This window comes from Cataglyphis hispanica, chromosome 14 (assembly GCF_021464435.1).
Source record: "Cataglyphis hispanica isolate Lineage 1 chromosome 14, ULB_Chis1_1.0, whole genome shotgun sequence".
NCBI lineage: Eukaryota > Metazoa > Arthropoda > Insecta > Hymenoptera > Formicidae > Cataglyphis > Cataglyphis hispanica.
In genome coordinates, this window is record NC_065967.1 from 1416972 (window position 1) to 1441657 (window position 24686).

The 24686-nt window shown below is 36.0% G+C and overlaps 2 protein-coding genes across 2 annotated transcripts; both read left to right on the forward strand.

Annotated features, from left to right (window-relative positions):
- The first annotated feature begins 382 nt into the window (after positions 1-382).
- On the forward strand, positions 383-4096 carry LOC126854599 (uncharacterized). The gene is made up of 10 exons (XM_050601519.1): positions 383-545; positions 765-997; positions 1274-2147; positions 2241-2375; positions 2485-2622; positions 2715-2890; positions 2965-3115; positions 3443-3600; positions 3674-3813; positions 3958-4096. The coding sequence occupies exons 1-9, from the start codon at positions 383-385 to the stop codon at positions 3791-3793; spliced, it is 2148 nt and encodes a 715-aa protein (XP_050457476.1). The 3' UTR covers positions 3794-3813; positions 3958-4096.
- On the forward strand, positions 3982-4769 carry LOC126854606 (uncharacterized). The gene is made up of 4 exons (XM_050601528.1): positions 3982-4113; positions 4195-4350; positions 4484-4574; positions 4700-4769. Exons 1-4 carry the CDS (start codon positions 3982-3984, stop codon positions 4759-4761), a joined length of 441 nt encoding a protein of 146 aa, XP_050457485.1. The 3' UTR covers positions 4762-4769.
- The last annotated feature ends 19917 nt before the right edge of the window (positions 4770-24686 follow it).

A 24686-nucleotide genomic window follows, 5' to 3' on the forward strand; every position in this document is an offset into this window, starting at 1 on the left:
CCTTGATTCTTATGAAAGTCTCTTTCGACCAACAGCATTTATGTTAGATAATAAGAAATACAAAAAAAGAAACGCTTTCTTCAAACATGATTTAATTCCTACAAAAAGAAATAATTTCCCAAATAATGACAAATATATCGAAAACAAAAATATTTTGTCGACAGAAAAAAATACCCGATCTTGGGCGAGAGAAAATACAGTCAATGTTTCGAATCAGAAAGCTAGAAATATAACAGAGAAGGAGAATTTAGAAGAAAACGAGAATGAATTTTACACAGTAAATGTATTACATCTCAGCTATAATAAAGACAGAGAATCTCATGAAATAATATCTGCTAAACCAAATGAAAATGAATTAATTAACAATGAATTAACAATGATTATGTCTGAATCAAATGACAACAGTAATGTTATTAAATCTGAAGATGATGAAATTATAACATCGTTAGACTACGAATTTGAAGAAAAAAGTGATTCACAAGAGGAAGACAATCAACAGGAGGAAGAAAAATTGCAGGAAGATTCTTTCGAGGATTCGTTAGAAAGTATAAAAATCTTGTTCTTTCGAATATCTTTAATTTATAAGAATTTATTTATTTTTATTTGTCATAATATCTTGCACGATTGCAAAATTATAGCTTATTAAATTATTATCTCCATCTTCAGATAATATTATATTTTCTATTTTTTTTTCTTCTATAACCTGACATTATAATGTGGTGTATTAAAAACTTTTTCTCTTTTTTAATAATTTTTAATTGTAGATTATATAAATTATGAGGAACGTGTGACATCGATGCCGGCACGTCATCATGATAAGTTTTTAGACAGATATGAGGATGAAAACGAGATAGAAAATAAAACAAAGTTTTTGGATCGAATGTGGCCTACGGAAAAATATACAACATATCACCTGGGTGGCACAAGATATTGGGAACTCGATATTATGGAACCGTCAGTTGTATTTAGTATTACAACCAAAGCTATCGACGTTCCGATTACAGAATCGTCAACTGTAATTAGTATTACACCTAGCTTTACAACTAAAAGCAAAACTACCGACATTCCGGTTACGGAACCGTCAACTGTATTTAGTATTACAACTAGCTTTACAACTAAAAGCAAAACTACCGACATTCCGATTACGGAGCCGTCAACTGTATTTAGTATTACAACTAGCTTTACAACTAAAAGCAAAGCTACCGACATTCCGGTTACGGAGCCATCAGTTGGATTTACAACTGACTTTACAACTAAAAGCAAAGCTATTGACGTTACTAGAACAACATGTCTCTATGTTGTCTTAAAAAATGAAATAAATACCGATACAAAAACAAAACGTAATATACACTATCACAAACGAAATGTTTATAATAATGAAACGAGGAAATATAATATTTCTATCAAAAAGCAAAAAATCGGTCTTAAAAATAGAAGAAAGAATATGCAAAATTTGCGCGCATCGAATCGCTACGCACGAAGATCTGGAGGAAAGAGAAAACTTGACAAGTTTTCGCGTTTCAGCAACGAGGATATAATAATAGCAAAAACTCGAAAGTTATGTAGTGTCAATGGGAACGAATCAAAGCATCAAATAATTAAACACAAAGATACTATGGACACGAAAAATAAAGCTAAAAAGAAACAATCGACAAAATCGCAAAAATCACAAAGTATTAATTTGCGCTCTCCAAAAAGTTGTACAAATAACTGTATCGGGAATAAAAAAAATTCGGGCAAAACAATTACGAGAACGACAGTAAATCATTATTCTCAAGCAAAAAATAGCAACAATAAGGAGAATAAAAAAGTAACGAGCACCGATGATAACAAAAAGCTATCAATATGCACGTCACGCAATAAAAAAAATCATAATTTAAATTGTATTTGCGACATCGTGAACGTAATTGGAAACATAAAATCTATATTAAACAGAATAAGTTTTACGTTGGACGAAATTAAGACGCTTAATTGCAGCGTATATAAAGAGACCCAGGACAAAATTGTGATTTCGATGGATTCCGACGCGGAAGAAGTTAGAGAATTTTCACAGCCGCATTACAACATCGAATCATTAAAAGGCCAAAAATATATCAAGCTAGAAGAGTTGGAAGATGATTTTAAGAGCGATTTGGAACTCGGCAACGGTATTTCTTTGTGTAATTTTTTACTAAAATTCTTATAAAACGATATAAAGTCGACGCATGATAATGTTACGGAAAAATTTTATCCCTTTTTAGATCACGATATCGTTTCATTGCCCGGTCTTAATCTCAACTTACCTTGTAATCAAGACAGCGACGGGATCACTTGGCTATCGAGTATCAGTAGACCGAGTTACGCGTGGAAAAGGACCGATGGCATCGCAATTTTCGGTATAGCGTGGCATATTTTCAAAGCCATTCGCGCATGGACTTGGAAAAAAATTAATTGGCATATTTTTATATAATCAATATCTATAAAATCTTAACTAATTCTTTACAGGTTTTGTGGCGGAAAACGGTGATTTAGAATTGCGAAATGTAAATGCGAAAGATACGGGGAATTACACGTGCGTCACAACGTATATGGGTCCCGAGACTGAAGAGCCTGTAGAAGCTACTTACGATGTTCATTTGCAAGGTAGATTATCAATTATTAATAAAGTTTATTTTATCGAGTTTTTTTAAACTTGTCTTCGCCAAAGATAATTTTCTGAAGATAATTTTCTACAGTGGTGACGCTACCGAGATACATCGTACACGGTGAGAATCGTTACTATACACGATCCTGCGACGAAAGAGATTTGGATATATTGGTGACGTATCTTCCAATAAAACTGAATGATATTATATGCGAGGCAGATATTTGCAATGCTTATATCTTAACACCATCTTGCTCTCGAAATCAAGTACGTACATATATTATTTTTTTAACGCGGATTTTCTTTCAATTCTGAATTATGCTATTATTATTCTCTTACAGATTACCGTAAATATTCTGTTATTGCCATCGCATATCGTCAAACTGATAACAATCGATCCCAAACACTGCAATGTCTTTTGTCTTAAAGCTATTCAGGACAAACTCTCGCTTATACTGAGTAAAAATTTACAAATTTTCTTCGGGAAAACTAGTTAGTTAATATCTGCATACTTGTTTTACTTTGCCGCAACATATCCTCTATTTTTTGTAATGCGAAAATCAATTTCATGTATTATTATTCGAAATTTTGATTAAAACTCTCATATATTTACGATGCAAAAGATTTTTTAATACAAATACATAAATTAAGTTTCGTTCCTTTAAAAAATATTATACTTCGACATCTTACAACAAAAAAGACTATAAAAATAATTGATTAATATTTTTAATCTTATTGCTTTACAGAGGAGAGGATTGTTGCGGCTTTAAAATTTACAATAGCATCTCTATAGAGTTCTTTAACTACAGTTATTTTCAGATTACCTCATTATGAGCAGAGATTGGTTCCGATTGCTGAAAAATCCACATTCGCAAGATGGAAAAGAGGAAGGGCAAATGCATTTGTCGGAAGAACCAGTAATATCGGCCTGTTTTCCAGCTGCCCGGCCGGATATGGTCTTCGTGGCACGCGTTGTGGTATGTTATATTCGCATGATATCTAACTGTAAGAAAACGCATATATGAATAAATGAAAAAAACGTACTTTTAGTTCCATGTAATATGGGTACTTATAGTGAGGATGGAATATCGTACTGTAAAAAGTGTCCGTCTGGTACTTATCAGCCGAATCATGGTGCCAGAGTTTGTCGCACGTGTACTGATCCTTTGACGAAAGGCTGTCACAATATGGTATACATCCAACTGATCGCAATTCGTCAAATAGCATATGATATAAATTAAAATATAAATTAATATATCTCGCAATGTCATTATTTTAGAACATATTAATGTATCATTGTATAATATATGTTTACATAAATAGCTCTTTTACAGCTCTGGAGTTCTTTTTCCGCTATAATGATAACTTTGGCAAGTATCGGCGTAATACTATCAATATGTTTGCTATTCTTGTGGATAATCTGCTGCGCTAAGAAATTCTGCATAAAGAAGATAGCTAGTATTATATTTAAAAACGCATTTGAACAAGAGGTAGAATTACACAATTAAAAAAAAGAGATTGCGATAAGAATGATAACAATAATAGGCAATTTTTGTTAACTTAACTAACAGAATCCTATAGAAGAGCAATCGTTAATTAAGGAAGTAAGTGAAAACCAAGATCAGCAATCGGATAATGAATACAAAGCTAAGAAAAAAAAGAGAAAGTTTTATCTAAATAAAAAACGTCGGAAACAAGACGAAAAAGGAAAATACGAAAAGATGCGGGTTTGTAAAATCACAGCATATACATGTAGATAAATTTTTGATTGACAAAATGTCTTATGATTTTAAATTTAACAGAATCAAAAATTATTATTAATTGAAATAATTATTTTCCTTTCTGTCTTGTGCACTGCAGGTACATGAAAATGAATGGGGATCGCATCGTATAAAAAATATTCCGATCATTTGCCCAGATTCTTATCGGTCTCATGAAGATTATAACAACTGTAAGCACATCTTTCAATATATGAAGTATTAACATATAAAAACGTAATTTTTTTTATCTCTCTTCTTATTCATATAAATGAATCATAAATGAATAAATATATTCTTTCATAATAAATTTATATAGATTATTCAAAACAAACATATCGTAAAGGACCACGACTGCCAGAATGTGATTTCGATACATGATAAAAGACGCGATATATATATATATATATATATATATATATATATATATATATATATATATATATATTATATCAGAAAACATGCTACAAATAGCGCGGAGAAGAATTATGTAGTCTAAGAGATAAGTTTGTATAAATATATTTTAGACTTAATTCTACACCTAAAAAAAGTATATAATATCTGTCCGGTATGTGCACACACATTTATTTCTCTCTCTGTTAAAGGATAATTATACCTATTAAATAACGTATCACTTATGGAATACGCCCCTCCTCCCCTCGCCTATATTGTATCAAACATATGTTATAAATAAATGTTATACATATAGCGTACAAATATAAAATATTCTGATATGTTGATTATTTTGAATTATATATATTCCTTATATTTATCTATTATATTATTCTTCTGTTTTTTTTTTTTTTCATATTTATCTATAAATTATTTTTATTAGTATTCTTTTCGCGATTTTGAGGAAAAGCACAATTATTTTTATAATTATCAATAGTTTTTCAACTCACTAACATAGCAAAGAAAGTGAAATTAGAAATATATGAAATGTAAATATTTAATTATGAGATTTACTCAATGAGTGATTTATAACTCAAAAAAGTGATTTATAACAAATTTCTCTATCTTATTTAGAAATATACTTCAATAATAATTTAAACAAATTTAATCAATACATCATATATATAATGTTTCATCTAAGTCATAAATGACTTGTATTTGTAAGGTTATAGAAATTGAATTACTATCATTAATATTGCTGTTGTTAAAATTGAAAGTTGATAACAAAAATAATGCAGTCTTAAGTTTAAACATCATATGTTTGACAAACATCATATGTTAAATTATTTTTATTATAAACACATACATTTCCTATTGTAATAATTTTTGTACAGCCAAATGATGTTCATAGCATTGGTACATAATACTACACTAGTGTGATGTAGCCAGACAACCTGAAAACAGCATTATTGTTAAAGTCGCATGTACTGATAAAGATTTAGATTATGATTTTAAGATATATTCCTCAATAAAATCCAGGAATATATCAAGGAAAGTATCGAATTAGAGATAACATTTTTGATACGTACCAGAAATTTATTTCAACAGCTGATGACGGACCATGAATAAAGGAATGGAGAATCCACTGCCCAAGTAGACCATAAAATAAACCAACAACCTATGCCTGTTATGCGTGCTGAATGGCAAGTTCTGAAAGAAAAAATAAAATGGTTAGAAGATATTTACGCAATAAACATCAGATATATGCATACTTCACATTTCAACGTTATGTAATCGGACAAACTGTCACTTACGTATCCAGGAATACCATCGTAGGGATCGTGATGACCGCCTCTGCGAATCGCGCTTGTCATAAATTGCCTCGCTTGGCGAGCAAGCATGCCCGAATTGATCATTTTCGCCAAAATATTCCACAACAGCGAACGTCTCCACCAAACTCTCGTGATAATCTCGTATAAAGTAAGATGGCAACTCGTCGTCTGCTTCAGCCAGGAGAGCCAACTTAGAGAACAGTCTTGCTCGACAATACGCATGCGCGACGCAATTTTTGTCCAAGTTTCGTCCAATCAAATAACACTTTCAGATAGAATTCGAAAGAATATTGTAATAATGTCATGTTGGCTACTTTGGTAGTTGCCATGGATACAAACAAATATAAAATGCGCGGTAGTTAACAATAGTTTAGTTATGGCGCGTAGAAACCGCACGTACGTTAATTTGTGTTCTAAATTGTTTAAATTGAAAATTAATCGTGAATAAAGATCCATAGTGAAACAATTAAATTATTTCCGTAATAGTGATGTAAAGTATATTTTGTAATAGTAATATAAAAGTGATGTGAAATACGTTGGAGAGAAAGAGAAAAAGAAGCTGCTACACTTTGCGTGAAAATTAAATGAGAGGACAAAAAAAGGTATGATACTTTCCGTAGAAAATTTGATGTAAACATAATGTATACACATGTGTATGTGTATGTGTGTATTTAATAAACATATATATTGCTTAACAAATTATTTAATATATCTATTAGATATTTTTTGCTATTTAAAGAGAAAATATTTTGTAGCTAGCTTGCGTATTTCACAACGTTAATTATGTAAGATTCTTACTTTTTATTTACCTAGATAAATAAAAAATCGTTAATTATAAGCTCCAACATTAAATTAAGATAATCGATGGTAAGGTAAAGTAAAATACGCTAAGCAACAGTAATAGCTACTGAGTATAAATAAATAAATTTATTTTTGTACATGATGAAAAATATAATTGTGAGATTTTATGACGTAATATGTTTAATGATTTTAAATGCTTTATTTCCTAGTCGTAAAATTATTCCAAAGCTTATAATATATTTCAATTATTGTAATTATTTTATATACATATATGTGCCAATACTTTCTTTTTCATAAAATATGATTCTAATTAACGTATTTGTTTCATATTTTATTACATTATTATTGCACATTATATTATATATATTTCATTATTACATTATTTCAATTATTAATTGATATGACATTTTATATATTTATTACAATATTTTGTAATAAATCATGCAAACGAGAATAAACTTTTATTTTTTTATAGCTTTTTAATATAACAAATAATTACAAATTATACATATAATCGCACATTATCTAATATCTAATATATTTATTACATTTTTTTATTATTTTATTATAACATTATTAATACACAATACACACATACACAAAGAACTAAATCTATTTGACATATAATTCAATAATTATATAATATAAATTATTCGCTTGAATGCCGATAAAAAGCCATATCAGATACATTTTTTCACACCTTTTTAAATATAAATATATGTAATATAATTTTTGATTCGCTTCGTTATGCTTAATAACACGAGCGTTGCGAAAATAAACAATAGTTAATTATCACACGATAAAGTTCGATTTAATTAATTAATTCAGTTGATCCCGCGACCACATCGTACACAATATCCAGGGTAATTTATCGAGCAACGATGTTATGTTGTCATGAAACAAATTCAATGTACATGTACAACCTTTTGTTTCTCGCTTTTGTGAAATTACAATGATTTTAATTAGCGACTGTTGCGAATTGTCTTTGGCAACCATTGCGAATTGAATACAAGCTTAAATGATGCCTGTCGCATATGCAGCATTACGTGTACGATGAATTTAACGCACTCACACACCTGAAACTTTGCTCACCTTTATTTTCTCAAAGTAAGAGAGCGTAGAAGCCAGGTAAAAAAAGCAAATTTCAGGCGTAAGAGTACTGTCAAGAGACATCGGTCCTATAATTGTACAAGAATGTCCCGCTATCTTTCTCGTAAGAGGAGGCGGGAGTGGGATTTAAAGGGGAGGCCGTGATGTAACGTCACAAACACACCTGAAACTTTGCTCACCCAGCATTAAGATTACGGGCCGAGCAAAGAGTCAGGCCCATCTGTAACGCTCAGCATTTTTCTCTTTCTCTTCATTTTCTTCAATCTTTCCATCGATGTTATATGCAGCAACAATGGATCCTATGAATAAAAGAGAACAAAAGCTTTTATCTTTTGCCGAAGTAAATCAATTAATATAGAAAAGAGAGAGAAAGAGAAAGCGAGTTTGCTTTCTACTTTGTTTCTGCTTTAAAACAAAAGCTTCTGCTTTCATATCTTGCTAAGAGCATTTGACTTAAATTTTATTTATATAATTCAATAAATCGGTAGAATATTGAAATTATCATTTCAGTAATACAGATTAATCTGTTTGCTACGATTTTATAGAAAAAGTATTTTTCTCAAACATCGCATTATTATTATTGAGTACACGTATCCCATACTCTTCCTGGTATGCGTAGTATCAGTCATTACACCTGAAACAAAAAAGAACAAATTTCAAATATGTATATAATATTACCGTGAAAACATACAAGATTTTACATTATAAAATTGATGACGTACATCTAAATTTTTTTTGTGGAAATACACAATGAAGAAAATAACATCTCAAATATGTTTTTATATTGTAACGTATCTCTACATATTAAAGTATAATATTATTTAATATTACAGCTATTATGTGACCGCTTTTTTAATTTCAGGTAATTATTTACCGCGACAGTCGTTTAAACATTTTCTAGTGTCCTGCATAAACATAAAATACATGTTAAGCTCAATTAAAATTCGCTTTAACGCGCGAATTACTACGCTTCTCTCTGCACAAAACTACAATTCATATAAAATGTCCCGTCTCTCGCCCCTTCTTGTTTTTTCCACTTTTTTTTTTTCTAAAAAAGATTGCAACGGTAAAAAAAATACTGATTTATAATGTTAAAACATTACTAAGCGTGAGACACAGTTATTATGTATCTCCCGCTTTAAATTGCCGCGGCGGTTTATTCACTGCAACGCTTAATTCAACGCTCATTTGAACATTTTGTCGGCTATATGATACATACCGAGCCCAATTAAAATTCGTGTCACTTCAAGCGTCGCTCTGTAAAACGCGATTTATGCGATCTCTCTCGTCGCCCCCTTTTATCTCGAACTTTTCCGTATGCGCGGCAGCAGGGCGAATTATGACCAGGGTAGGAGGGAGGCGGGGGGGAGGGAGGAAAGGGAGGCGCGGACATTGTTCCTGCTGTTCGTGAAAGCGCCCTTTCTTCGTGGCACACGGTGCGCGATCGTGCGATGACTCGCGCGATAGCGAGAATTCTGAAGGAGGAGGATCAGAGAACGGAGAACAGAAGCAGCGGGCTAGGTCGTCCGTAAGGAGGAGGATAGAGTACGCTTTCATTTGGCGCGCACGCACCCGGGAACGTGTACGTAGAGAGAGAAAAGTGATCATCACAGTATTCTCGTGGAATGCGAGCGTCAGGAGGAGAGATAGAAGATTACGTCAGACTCCGGCTCCATTTAAATGCCCGGCATTGCTGAAATTGGTCCGAGGTGACCCCTGACTTTGGGACCCATCTCGTTTCTTTGTCCGGGCCGCTGTCCTCTCTCCATTCCCTCTTCACTCTTTCATGAGAGATAGGGCGCGCGAGTATATCCGTCGGTACAAAGGGACGGTCACGAACCAGTGATGAGAAGAGTCTCGAAAAAAAAAAAAACCCATATAAAGAGACGCCATCGAGTTATCGTCCGGTCAATCTGGAGTCTTCAAACCGGACACGCGCGGAGTCCACTGACGTTTTTATCTCCTCTCCTCCTCGCTTGCTATTCTCTGAAAAAAAAAAAGAAATGATGAAAATGTTCTAAGTTAATAGAAACTACTTTTGACCGCGAAAGAAATTTTCTTGATTCTACAGTCCTCGTTCATCGTAATAATAGCGTCGTCGTTAAATTCGTGATGTGTTGACTCGCACACGACCAGCAGCACCACTTCTCACGGCAACTTTCGGCAAGGTATTAATCATGCAAGTCGGGAACTACTTGTGTATGATTCGGTTGGGCAAACAACACCGGCTTTTGAGGTCGAATACGCTAATGTCGGCGCGCCGACACGCCGTACACAACAGCGAGGGATTAATATTCTTTTGTCGTGCGCGCGAGTCGCCCTCGAAATCGTTTGTTATTCCGGCTGCCTCACAAAATCCTCGCCACGGCTATGATATTCGTGTTCCTGTCTATCCTTCCTTGCACACATGCACCTTAGCCGACCGTTATCTTCCGTTTAGATATACAGCCTGGAATATAAACAGAGGAATCTCGCGTTAGAAGAAGCGGAAGATAAGGTGTTATTTTAATTCTCGGCCAATTTTTTTTTTTTTTTCCGGCACAATCAAATTCTGCATTTGCGTAGATGACACGATATGCCACAGATTTTCAATTTTTTTCGGACGAATTTTTCGACTAAATTTTTCTTTTCGAGCGATAATTTAATATATGATTGTCATCGCGATGTAAAATTATTAAATTAAATATTTTCGACGTCGCTTATTCAGATTTCATTAACTAAATACGTTTATTCTTATTCGCTTAATTTCCGACAGAAAAGGCATGCTTTTCATATTGCATATTATGTATACAATATTTTAAAGTCTAACACGTATTTTATAAAAGAATCAAGCTTTGTTTTATAATGATATTTTAATTTTCTTTTCAACGAATTTTAAATAAATTTCTCTTTCAAAATGACAATTTAATTTGTAAATGACGTCGCGACGCAGGCTTATTAAATTTAATATGTTCGACATCGCTTATTTGAATTTCGTGAAAAACACATTTATTTTTCGACTAATTCCTGACAGAAAAGATGCGTTTTTTAATGACATATATTTCCAAGTGTTGCACATATTTTAAAAAATATCGCAAACTTTATTTTCTATATTATATTTTGCACATGTAATAGCGCGTCCAAAAGAGTGGTGCTCACCGTCTATCAAGAAATATAAATCTGATAAAAGCGTGTGTATATATGTGTGTGCATCCACCGTTCAAAAGACACATGCCGGAAATTCTTTGAAAAACGCAGTCTCCTTTAGGAGAGTCTCCTTCGTCCTTCCTGCCTGATGGAATCGCTCTCGAATTTCCTAGCGTGACTTGGCTCGTTCTCGAACCTCTGCTTTTCAACCAAAATTGATCGATTTATCCTCCGTAAGGATAGAGTTAACGGATGTCTGATTTCTCGCCTTTATCAGGACGGCGATGATAATCGTTGCGAAAAACGATTCTCTCGAGAAACATGTAAAGATTATTTTTGAATCTAAAATATTATTTAGAAATCCTGCAAAAATATTAAAAGAAAAAAAAGACAGTTTTAAAGTAATTATATTTAAAAAAACTAAATTAGAAAAAATTTTTTTGTTATTTAAAAAGTTGACGGAATAATTTTTTTCGTTTAATTAAAAAGATATCGAGAGACAGACTGATTGTCCCTCTCGATGGTACTGACTCCGCTAATCTCCATTATTATTTTGCGATTTTCGATTCTCAGGTACACGAATAGATTTGCATAGGTAGGTGTGAGATATACGGGACCAACAAGCGAAATGGTCGAAAAAACGCTTATGAGCGAGTTTGATGGAACATTTATCCTAACTCGAAACTCGAACCGTTGCTACGTGGGTGATCGATCAACCGTCATTCTCGGCAGTAGGCGATATTTCGCGAAATATTTTCGAGGCACCATTTTCCGGTTCGCTGCGTTACATTTTACACGAGCGTGTGTGCGGGCGAATTTATATATCGTATATTCGGCAAAATAATTATTCCCGCGTGAACGAGATTATTTCTCTGCCGATTTAATTTTCGACAGAGGCTTCATCAATATTTCTAAAGATTGCCTTTTCCCATTATTTTAACCCGTGTTATTTATGACGTATATTTGCATATTATTATTGTGATACAAATGTTTTAAATTACAAATCACCTTCTTCTGTCACACAAGATGTGATGACAGTAAATCCATGAATGATGTTTTAAGAGCATCTCTCTTTGTTTTAATTTAAAATAAATGTTTTCGAAAAATTCTATTAAATTCATACAACAATTAATCATGAAATAAAAAACTTGTTTCTCAGATTTCAATTTGAAAGTCATAAAATTTGTTTCCTAAATATTACATACGATAGTTCTAGGACATCCCGTATACGAACGCTTAATGTGCATCGGAAATAGCTGTCCGTGGGTTATATAACGGTATAATGATTCGCGTTTCGCTAACAAAACCAGGGAGTTAAGCTACTCGCGTGTCTCGTTTGTCCATGAAAAGGAGGAACGTGGAAAGAGGAGAGAGACTGAAACTGAGACTTGGCGCAAAAAGAGCCGGCGTTTGACAGGAAGTTGACCCAACGTCCGGTTCTAATGTATTTCCGGCCAGTCACGGCTATCAAATCGCACAAGTCTGCGGTTCCGACGTTTTATTTCTTTCGTATCCTTTCTCGCTCCGTTATAATCGCCATCCTCTGGCCTTTTCGGGTCCGTATTAACAACATATCAAGACAACTGAGAAAGCTCTATTATTAACATCATCAACTTTTCCATGCTCGCAACCCCGCAATATTTTGATGGATGAAATATTCATAGAATAAATTATGTAAAAATGTGGCTGTATTAAATATTTTATTTAAATTAATCTATGAATGAGGGATTGTAAAGCTCTTCCGTCATTAATAATCTAATTGCTTTAATCAAATACATTTGCAAAAAAAATTTTTTTTTATTAAAAATTTTATTCGAGAAATTTGTGAAATCTTTGATTTATATTTCTAAGAAAAATTGTATTGATGACTTGAAAAATAAATATAAGAATAAAAGTTGAAACTCGTAAACCCAAGTAACTGATCATTGTATATTTGTATAATTTATTACAAACATTAACAGAAATTAAGTAATAAATCGCGTGTCATATTGTTGCGCAGAATGAAATGAAAATAAATTTACGACGAGATTCTTCGCCTAACAACTTCTTCCCCTAAATACGTTAAAATCACGCTACGACCATTTGCTATCTCGGAAGCTCGTACACAAGAAAGAGAAGCGGGATTGCAGCGGTTAAAATCGACTCGCGAAAAAGGTCCGTTAACGAATGAAATGGAAATCGATTGCACAAGCACTCGGCCCTTGTTACTTCCCATTTCCTGTCCCTCTGTCTCTCTCTTCTTTCCTTCTCCCATCTAACGTAATTCTTTCGTAATACAAATAGTTTCGCGAAACAGAAATCGCGCTTTCGGAATCTGCTAAATAAACGAGACAAGAGAGAGAGAGAGAGAGAGAGAGAGAGAGAGGCGAGCGGAGGATGAGGGATAATTGTATCGTAATTGCATCTTTCGAGCTACGTGCGTCGGCGGGGAGAAAGAGAGAGAAGCGGAGCCGTGTCAGAGTCGAGCCGAGTCACGGTTGACCCGATTTTTTTCTCCACTCTGGCAGGAGTGCACGCTGGTGTTCCAAACTGTAACTAATACCCGCGATGAGAGGGGCAGGAGAGGGAGAGGGTGGCGGTAAAGAAAGGGGAAGGGAAGAAAGACGGCAAGACTGGAGGGCAATGGATCTAAAGTGGCGGTCGTTCGCGGAGTAAGAAGAGAAGATCCCGGAGCTGTGTGTGAGAGTAGAAACCCACGGATGAGGGCGATGCGGGAGGATAAAGCCGCGCGGATCTTATCCACAGGGTGTCCCGCGTAATTGCAATCGTCGATTGTACATCGTGGCTTTTTACGAGTCGAGTTATCCCCCTCCGATATTATTCATTATCGCCGAAATCCTTTGTCCTCTCACGACGCTGTGAGCGGCCGTTATTGCGTTTTATTTTCAACAAGAATTTCCGCGATAATTTTAGATTTGTTTTTTCTTTTTGCCATTTTAAAAAATACAGAGAAAACAATGCTTTCTCTCTCTCGCTCTCTCTCTCTCTCTCTCTCAATTATAAATGATTTCGCAAATGAAAATGAAAGATCTTTTCGCGAAATGAAATCTTGTTAAAATTAAGAATAAATTTAATAAATAATTTATTATTGGAAAAAATTCTTAGAAAAGAGATTATATTTATAAAATATTATACTTTTATCGGGACAGTATAAAATTGTAAAGAAATGCGTCACAACTCTTTTAATCCTCGGTTTTTACGAGCCGCTTTTTTTATATCGTGACATCGTACCCCGAAAATTCCTATAAAGAAAGGGATTAGCGAGGAATCCGCCGTCGACGACGGCGGTGCTTCACGCGACGTAACGATGTAACGTCGCGCTTCGCACATGTGCACTGTGATACGGCTCTTTGTAATCCGCGACAAGACAAGCGCCGATCGATAAGCGGGTTATATGCATTAGAAGGCCGTCGCCGGTGGAAGAAAGTGTCTTGTTTGACTACGAAAACGACGAAGAATCTCCGCGTATTTTTCATTTTCGCCGGAAGGACGGAACACGTGCTATTATGTCACATATGTGACGTCATTTTGTCATGTGATGTTACGGGATGTGAGTCACGAAGGAGGAAAAATTAATCTATCTCTCAAAATTAATCTATCTTTTCTTTCTATACATTTCATTATTTTATATCAATATTTTCGAGAAAAAGAAAGAGAGAGAGAGAGAGAGAGAGAGAGAGAGAGAGAGAAGAGAACACGATTTCGAATTGACAGAATAATCCATATGGACAATTATTTTTTTCACAATATCGAATGAATGAAGTCTATCGATAAATAAAAGGCGTGGGGATATTTCTAGAGAAAGGATATTTCTATGTAAGTTGATAGTAATCTTATTAATGTTATTATTTATGACGTAGCGCGTTAGATAACGCGCGTAGGGGCTGGCGTGACGTAATACGGGTCTCTATCTCTCGATTCAACCGTCCATCCCTTACGGACCGCGATCGATCGATCGGGTGCGAAGAGAGCGCGGAAACAGGAACGACGGCATCCGACGACGTTAAAGTCCAACGACGCCGTTTCAGCGTCGCGAAATAGATCACCCGGCTTATCCGGCTTTATAGCTGACGGCCGAGAGCCGTGGAAGATTTTTCGCGCGCACGTACCGCGAGTTATTTCAACATAATCGCTCTGCTAACTATTCAGCGAAGAGCGAAAGAAAGAGGGGAAGAAACTAAAAATTCGCTTCGGGAAAGTATGATTTTCTTAATTCACGGGACTACTCTCATATATTTAACGAAAATTTTGCCTTCGTCCGCTCGTTTATTATTTATGTAGACTTTTTTCGAAAAGTCTCCACACATCATCGTCGCGATGCGATATTCTGTGTTTGACGTGTTAATTAATGAAAGACATACGTGGGCTGCGATGACAAGCGTACGGCATACTTATATATATATATATATAGTCCAAGGTGCATGGAGCCTTGATATTCTCGTAAAGGAAAAGTCCTCCGCGCGGTGTTGACAACTTCGAGGAGATACGTCGGCCTCAGAATTTGAGATGTGTAACATTCTGCATACACGATGCTCACGTAGTTCACGTACTCGAGGACCACGAGAGAGAAGTGGATGTAGGATGTAATCGCGTTCCTTTGATGCGAGACGGCGCGCGTTGCAGGAAACTCGTCTCCTCGGCGTATCACGAGCGAAAACGCGCAATCGCGGCGGAATGTGTCTTCGTGTAAACAAGACGATGATGCGCTGGCATCAAACAACACTCGGATATATCTCTCTAAACACTACGCCGCCTTGTTACATTACGTCACGTGAGAGTTTCTTGGTTCCTATCGCGAGCAAATTTCGCATACACAGCTCGCAGCAGCGAGCAATCATACTACAAAATTAGACACTGCGCCTCATTGAATCGTTCAACGCGCCAAACGCCGCCAAGATATGCAGAGAGACTCACATCACGCTATTTCTCCAATATAAAATTGTTAAAATATAATCGTGAAAAATAATAGAGAAATAATGTGTACATTTTTTTTTTCCATATAAAACTTAAAGAATGGAAACATACAATCTGGGAAATTCTCAATTTTAACATCTGTGCACCCATCATGCGATATACTTCACAGGAGAGAGAATCAATTGATAATACATTTATAATTTAAATAATCTAGAAAATAAAAATTAATAAAAAATGACAATTTAATAAAAGTTAATAAAAAATAAAAGACATAAATGGCCATCCTTTTTTTTTTAAATAGCAAATGTTCTTTCGTTCTTCTCAATCATATTATCACATGCAATAAATTACGTCATCGATAAATTCTCGCGATACGGTCGCACCGCTCGTATCGTCGTGGACCCTGATAAGTCTCGTTCGGTGCGGACGCGCGAAATATTTTTATCGCCACGAAAGCTATTCCGCGCCGCATCCGGCGGCGCATTTTCCGGTACCACTCTTCCCCAGGCTCGTTAGTTTTTCTCGCCGTGTTGCGCGTCGCGTCGCCATTCGTCAGCTTCCGCTCGGCGTATATTATCAAACGCGCGGTCTCGTACATTTTCCCTGATTTCGTAACGCTGCGACGTATAACGGGGTGACGCAATCCTGTACAAGCGCGCCCGCATGTGAGAGATGTGCTTCTCTCTCTCTCTCTCTCTCTCTCGCGTAAAAACACGCACAACATAGTTCGGAGCTCTGTTGCACGTAGCATACTCGCAATAACGTCGTGACCATACGCCTCGAACACGTGTGGTTGTATAAATAAGCTTTATGACGTCATCCCGAAGCCGCACGATTCTGCTGTTGCGTTCCCTCCCTCGATCTCCCTTCTCCCTCGCTCTCTTTGAGCACTAAATTGCGTCGTTTGCTCCGGATTCTTCAAGCTCAAAGATTGTAGCAGGGAATGTATAATAAAGCACTGTGAGATTTTCAATGAAATGTCATTTAAAGAATATTGAGAGACAGTAGATAGATATAAACACGTGGTGATATGAACTAGAAATGTACAAACATTTAATTGTTATACTTGCTATATACATTACATCTCTATACGATGTGTTATGATATAGAAATTGTTGAGTTTATCAAATATTTAATTGAATGTAAAATTCGCGAAAAATATTAGTAGACATCACTTATATTATCGAAAGTGAATGAAATTAATTGGGTAAGTTCTCGATATAAATTCATTCATCGACAAATTATCGTAAAATTGCGCGGAGTTTAATCTATCAACTTTTTTTTGTCCGTGCGATTAAATTTTATCCCAACATATTATCTGTTTAAATTGTAGCTTAATCGTCAAAATATTTGATGTTGAAGATTTGACGGGACGAGTAACGTCACGCGGGACCGCTAATTATGTGATTCATTAAAAATCAAACATGAGATAAGATTAACAGTACAGGGAACAGTTTATTTATTCGCGATACACTTTGTAGAATCTGTTCTGGCGTGCTGGCTCTTCTGCAGCGGCGCAATAGATAAAATCGGTCAGAATAGAGTCTTACGTAACGAGGGAACAGATGGTCCGATGAAGAAGCCGGGCACTCGCTCGAAGGAAACGCTCTAGAAATCGTGCCGTGGAATTAAAATGCACATGCCATGCAACCTACATGGCAATATAGAAATCTATACGTAAATAACTATAACTGCTAATACAACTTTACGGCCGTCTCGCGCAATCCGCCCGAGCAATTCAGACGATTAATACTTGGCATCGAACTCTCGTGATCGCGACGTTCGCAATTTCCATCTAGGCTCGTGGAATTGCCATAAGGTTACTTTAACTCACGGCGAACAGTTGAAATGGATTTCAGAATTCCCCACTTGCCGAGTAGATTTCCCAAAATTGCCTATAAAGAACGCGGAATCCTCAGGAAATATGATCTTGCAAAGGAATTCTGAAATCCATTTATCCTTTAATTATATTTTGCAATAGAATGGCTAATAAAATGATCCAAATAAAGTTTCAGTTTTTAATAATATTTTATACTTAATATTTTATATTTAATTTGCTATTTTGAATAAATATATTTTTGGTACTTAATTTATATCATTTTAATTATAGCAGTAAATGATCGCGTACGAAATTGCGGTGAATTAAGAAAAAGGCTGAGATCACTTTGCGACATCATGCGACACGTGTAATGAGACGTATTTAAAATTACTCCGAGTGGACTTGGTCAAAAAAGAAACCGTTCCGCGCAATTATCCGCGCAATTTATTCGCGACGGCATTTCGCGTCGCTTAACATAAGAATGTTGAGCGAGCACGCGAGCTTGCCGTCCCTTTTCTTTTCACGGGGAAAAACGAGCGGCTATGAAAAGTTTAAGGGAACGAGGATGGTACACATGTTGATGGCAGCGAGGAGGAGGAGGAGGAGGAGGAAGGGGAGGGGGGGAAAAAAGGTAGCGGCAACTTTTTGGCTCAAATCCGCGATAAGTATGCGCGAAATGTATGAAAGAGATTTCGAGTATGTGTGGAGCAACGAAATCGTTTGTGGAAACTCGCGAGAGCACGCTTTAAGTACCACAGTAGCAGTCGTAGAATTTTTGGTATCCCTTCCATGAATTCCCCATATAAGCCATGCTGTACATGCCCTTTTCCTTGATTAATATTAATTCTGGAAGGAATTTTTCATCTATAAATTAATATGCAAAATTATATGCAAATTTAGAAATATTTGTTTTTTTTTTACATACATAACGTTGGTGAGATATATTTATTTAAGTTTAAAGCTAAATTAAATTCGCATTTCTCGAAATTAATTACTTTCTTTATTAATATATCAATAATAGTTATTGCATATATCTTTACAATTATCAATCCAAAAATATATTCGTACAACCGATTACGTTGATCCTATCAAGAAGATAGAAAATACCGGATTGAATAGACGCGACGCGGGTTGAAAGCAAAACGACGATGACGTTTAGAGCGTTAGAGATGATGGAGACTGTGTAAATGACTGAGAAAGACGGCGGCGACCGCGTATCTCTTTCATGAGAGAAAAGGGGAGAGAGAGAGAGAGAGAGAGAGAGAGAGAGAGAGAGTAAGAAACTCATCGCGACACAATAAGAAAGAGGATTGGGAACCGACGAAAGGGAACGACGATAGTTAAAGAACAGGCGGGACGCGGGGATGTACCGTACAAAATGCGACATTACCGGGGACAAGCGATCATTAAGGCCACCCCCGTGGCTAAACAAAAGGATCATTGAGAGACTTAAGCGAGGCTGCAGGCAGTTTGGAAACTAGTCGCTCGAATTGTACATCGCCACTTTCGCAAATTTTGTCCCTTTCTCTCTCTCTCTCTCTCTCTCTCTCTCTCTCGTTGGCTATTCTCTTTCACCATCGTACGCCTTTGCATTTCCTCGTGTCGGTGCACTTTGACCTCTGGACAACGGGAACATCTCCCACGGGTACTGTGCGCGAGTTTCCATTTTGATTTCGTGGTTCAATCGATCCCTCAGTTCAGTCTTAACAATATACGAGCGTTGAATTTTCACTCAAAGACAAAGAAACAGGGTATACTTGTACAGCATTCTTTCTATTATCTTTTAATAAAAAAAAAATATATAATAGACTTTTTATTGTATATATATATATATATATATATATATATATATATATATATATGACATTTCTCAAAAATATTTTCTTAAACTTTTCCTCTTCAACTTGAATACTTTCGCTATCGAGAATTTTAGAAAAAGTGAAACTATGTTAATTAATTTAAGAAGAAAGATTGGAAATAGGAGCTCTCTTATTCATCTCACCTAATTTTCGAAGAAAAGATACATATATATACATAATTTGAAATCACGAAAATCTTTCAACGTCGCATCTTGCAAAATAAAAAAAAAAAAAAAAATTTGTAATACAATCCCACTGCTTCGCGTGGATACACACTGCGCGCATCGTGCCGTACATCTTCATATATTATCCGTTACGCTTCGCTATCAGGTTCAATTGCACCGCGTGCATACTGATTGACCTGATATTATCGATTCTCATATATCGGAGGAGACAGAGACTCATAACTCGCGCTTGCTTTTCATGGAGTTCGACATCACGGCGTTTCTTCCCACTGGGGGAGGGGAGGGGTGGAAGGAAGGGGGAAGGGGGAAGGGGGCGAGGGAGAGGAAGAGGAAAGGGTAATCTCATTTCTTACCGACAACGCGACAGCCAAACGTCGTTAACGCATATATCGTCATTGAAATCGGATTACATGTGCACCGCCGTCGCTCATGTGTGGGTGCAAAAAGCAGGAAAGGGAAAAGAAGTAGGAAGTCCACCGCCGGACGCGTAATTCCTCTTCTCTCTCTCTCTCTCTCCCCTTCTCTTTTTCTAAATTTTTTTTTATAGACTTGATCGCGCGGTTCGAGGTTTCAATCCCGGGGAATTTATTTTCTCGACCGATCGGCCGGCTGGTACATGGATGAATTTACGAGGAACGTATGCGGCGATCTCTAGGCTAATTCTAACCCGGTATTTATTTTTTGGCGAGCTCCGACTTGGTCTGGAAATCAGAATTTTATCACAGGTGTGCATGTGTCTATAATTTTATTATCAATTGCGCGTACCAAGAGCCTTGTGTGGCTCGAAGCAAAAAATTCTAAATACTGGTGAGTTATCGTAATAAGAAATTTGATATTTAAAGAAAAAAAAGAAAAAAAAAAATTGATTTGTCATCTTGTACAGCCAAGAGGAACGCACGAATTTTTGATTTTTAATTAATAAATATAATAGTATATAATAACTCGGTATTTTTTTTCTCTTGTATAATTTCCATCGTTAATTTCAATGAAAGATCGGCAAATTGCACGCTATCGCTTCCCACGAGAATCACGTGAATAATTATTTTTGCGTTATTTGCGCATTCGTCCGCGCGGTCAGGTGTCTCGTGGCGACCGTAACCGAATTTACATAGGGTGCACCGCGACGCATCGGAACCGTTATCGACTAAATAAACTGGAAAATGGTCCCTGGTTCGTGGAAAATGAACCTTGCCGTCAAAATTGTCGCCCGATGGAGCCGGATTTAATTGAATATATCGAGTTAATTAAGTATCTGCATTTTCATCAATATTAATATCATTTACATAAATCAAGTAATAACGGTAACGTGGGACGTCGCGCGCAGCGTTTTATCATAGGAACGATTACTCAAGTCGCGAAGCAATTAATTATCTTTATAGGTATCGAAACCGCGAATGCATTAGGTATTAGATAAATTGTGCAAACAGACATACGTCATTTAATTTTAATATTTTATTCGAACACAAATGTTGATTAATTCGATTTAATCAAGAGAGAATATTTTTAGATTTTCATAAATTCAGCATTTAAATGTAAAATTATTGATAACGTTTAATTATCTTGCATATTTCTTACCTTATCATAAACACCTTGATCACTGATTGTGTTATATGTATATCATCCTTGTTATATGCAAGCCGCTTTTTTATTTCATTATCTGAAACAGAGAGAAAATTGAAGAATTTAGGACACAAATTTTTTAACTTGCAACATCGGGAAATTTAGTGAACTGCAGTCTCTTTCGAAATTTAGCGCATTTTTTTTATCTGAAATATTTTTTTTATTAAACATATTTTAAAATTTATCACGGATCATATTTTTTCCCGATCACACATCCTATACAGTTACATGAGATTAGTTATAAAATCATTAAGGGAGCGACATTATCGCTTCTTTAATAAACGCTATAAATCACTAGAGGAATGACAATCATCAATTATCATTAAAAAGTGCTGCGGTGTCACGACTGTTCCTCTGATTGACCCTATTAAATATTAAACCCCCGCGGAGCAGCAAGATCTATGTCAAGTCTCTTTCATTTGTTAGTACGACGCGACACGTATAGACACACACACACACACAGCCGCATTCCGACGAATCATCATCGTAACCATCATCACGCAATCATCATCGTACACTCATCATCGTACGATGCATTCGGAAAAGAATATCTCTCCTCCCACGCTCGTAGCGTACACGTGCATGTACATGTGCCTATACACGCACATTTGTATGCCTGGTGTTGTGTCCGGCTCGACAGAGGGAATCGACAATTTGACGGATCGATAACCGTTCAACATGCCGGTCGTTTCTCTCTCTCTCTCTCTCTCTCTCTCTCTCCCTCTCTTGCTGTATGTACATTCCCGCGGCATTGCTCGAAGGCGTGAAGGCACAACCATTATTTATGAGAGCCGTAAATCACGATCGATCGATCTGTCAGATCGATCGCGTTCGCTCGCTCGCACACTCGTTCGCACGCGCTCCAACGTCGTTCCCGTCATTCGAGGAAACACTTTGACGAGAGATGCTCACGTATATGATGCAACTATCACGGCTATCGCTGTGACACTAGTGGAATTATACCGGGCAAACATAATATCGCGCGTGCGACATATCCGCATACATCTATTGTACGCGTACATATATACATTGCGTATATTTGCGTCCCCGCGACAACGTGGTCCAAGTATTATTCTTCGTCGACCGCATTATATTGCTCATTCGTCGCCATACCACTTTGTTACTCTTTATCCGAAAAAATAGAAATATTAAGGAGCGCGAAAAATTCATAACTATGACATGTATATATATATATAAAAACGGGTAAAATAGCGAGAGATGAAGTCAATTACAGCAAATTAAGCGACGAATATGAAAAGAAAATTTTATCTTAAAATAAATAGAAAATATATATAAAATATAGTTTAAAAAAAATTTATATATTAAATGATATTTCCTATTTATTTTAAGATAAAATTTTCTTTTCATATTCGTCGCTTAATTTGCTGTAATTGACCTCATCTCTCGCTATTTTACCTGTTTATCATTCACTGCTTATCAAGGCGAAGCTCTTTCTTGTATAAGATGGCTCAAATTCCATAGCGTGGAAAGCACTGCGACGAACAAGACATAGAACTCCTGATTAATAGACGCTACAGTGCCAGCGATTTACGATGATTATGCCCTGAATGACACCGCGGAGATACGGTTAATTGCTTAACAGGTGTCGTTTACTGCTTAGCATGCTTTCGAAACAATCAACGCTTTCGCCGGATCGATAAAGCCGTAATTAATCGTAATATGCACGTTTTATCCAGATTAACAACAAAGTCGTAAAGATATCCAATACGGCGATTGAAATGGAGTAAAAAATTTTCGAATAATGAATCTTTTCATGTCACTTGTCGCGTGAAGCTATGAAAAGAATCTTTTTCGCACTGTAACTTGCAAGGATGATGATCATTATGACGCTTAAAGCTTCCGTGCGAATAATGGTAGACTGACACATAGTCACGTTTTTCTTACCTTGACGCGAGCCGAGATAATGCTGTGAGTTTCAAACGTCACTGGAAATTTCATATATTCGTGCGCAAGCATTAACGACATTTTATGTTGCATTTAATCGGCAAACAAAGGCATCTATTTTATAACAATTATTTTACATGTTATATCAAAGCGATCGATATGTGTAATTGAAAAAAAAAAAGAAATTTGCTTAATTTAAAATAGATTTCTTTTTTATTCCGAGATGTAGAAAAGATAGCTCGATATGTATCTAAGGTTGCGTGTGTTAGCAATGTAAAATGGGGCAAGTTATGCCATTGAATTCAATTTTAGCCGAATAATTGCAAAGTAATGTAATGTTATTTTCGAATTAGCCCGTGTCAAACTCTGTAAGCCGCGAGTGTCACACTCGAATAAATAAGCGAACTTAAAAAGTGCTTACTGATAAATTACGATGACACGTCAGTTTGAAGGAATTTTACCCGGGATCTGACCTAGATTCGTGTCGGCAGCTACGGACTATGGAAATCGTGGTCTAACAAGCTTGTTAGCTCTGCCGGAAGGAATGCCCGTCGGGCGATTCGTTGCACGTAGCAAATTGCGAATAACAATGGCCGATTAACAAACGCAGGCTACCGAAATAAAATTATATCTTATAATTGAGTTAAGTAATGAAATTTTGACAGATTCGAGGAAACAACAATTTCTAATGATGCCGTGTAACTATAGTTGCAAATATCAAAGGTAGGAAATATATTCGTGCAAAATAGATAATCATAAATAAAAGAGAAATACAAATAACGATTAATAAATTATCTTATGAGAATTTTATATAAGCACTATAAATAATAATAAATAAATGTTAAAAGATATTTTATATCACAAATATTTGTTTTATATGAAAATAGTAAAGAACAAAGGGGAATATTAAAGGCCTGTATGCGATTCTCCAGACCGCATCTATTTAGGATTTTAATAATCCTTTTAGAAATAACCGTATTTCTCGTTTGAGAGAATTCGGCCCTTCCGGTGCGCGTATTCCAACGGTCCCATTATTTAATGCCGCCCGCACCTGCCTGCAACAGGTGATGGGGGCCCGCGATCTCTCGGGCCCGTTGTACACCGCAGCACGTGCCCTTGACGGAGAAACGTGTCGCGTATCGCGGAATGCAATCGACTTGCCATAAAAAAAAAAGAGCGAGGAAAATTGTTCGTGCCGATACGTGCTTCTCTCTTTTATAGCGTATTCGGATCGAGAGATTCC

Coding starts and splice junctions, on each gene's coding strand:
- LOC126854606 (XM_050601528.1), top strand. CDS start 3,982: ATGATAACTTTGGCAAGTATCGGCGTAATACTATCAATATGTTTGCTA. Junction 4,351..4,483: donor GAAAATACGAAAAGATGCGG/GTTTGTAAAATC, acceptor TGTGCACTGCAG/GTACATGAAAATGAATGGGG. Junction 4,575..4,699: donor TCATGAAGATTATAACAACT/GTAAGCACATCT, acceptor AAATTTATATAG/ATTATTCAAAACAAACATAT.
- LOC126854599 (XM_050601519.1), top strand. CDS start 383: ATGTCTGAATCAAATGACAACAGTAATGTTATTAAATCTGAAGATGAT. Junction 998..1,273: donor CCAAAGCTATCGACGTTCCG/ATTACAGAATCG, acceptor AAAGCTATTGAC/GTTACTAGAACAACATGTCT. Junction 2,376..2,484: donor CGATGGCATCGCAATTTTCG/GTATAGCGTGGC, acceptor AATTCTTTACAG/GTTTTGTGGCGGAAAACGGT.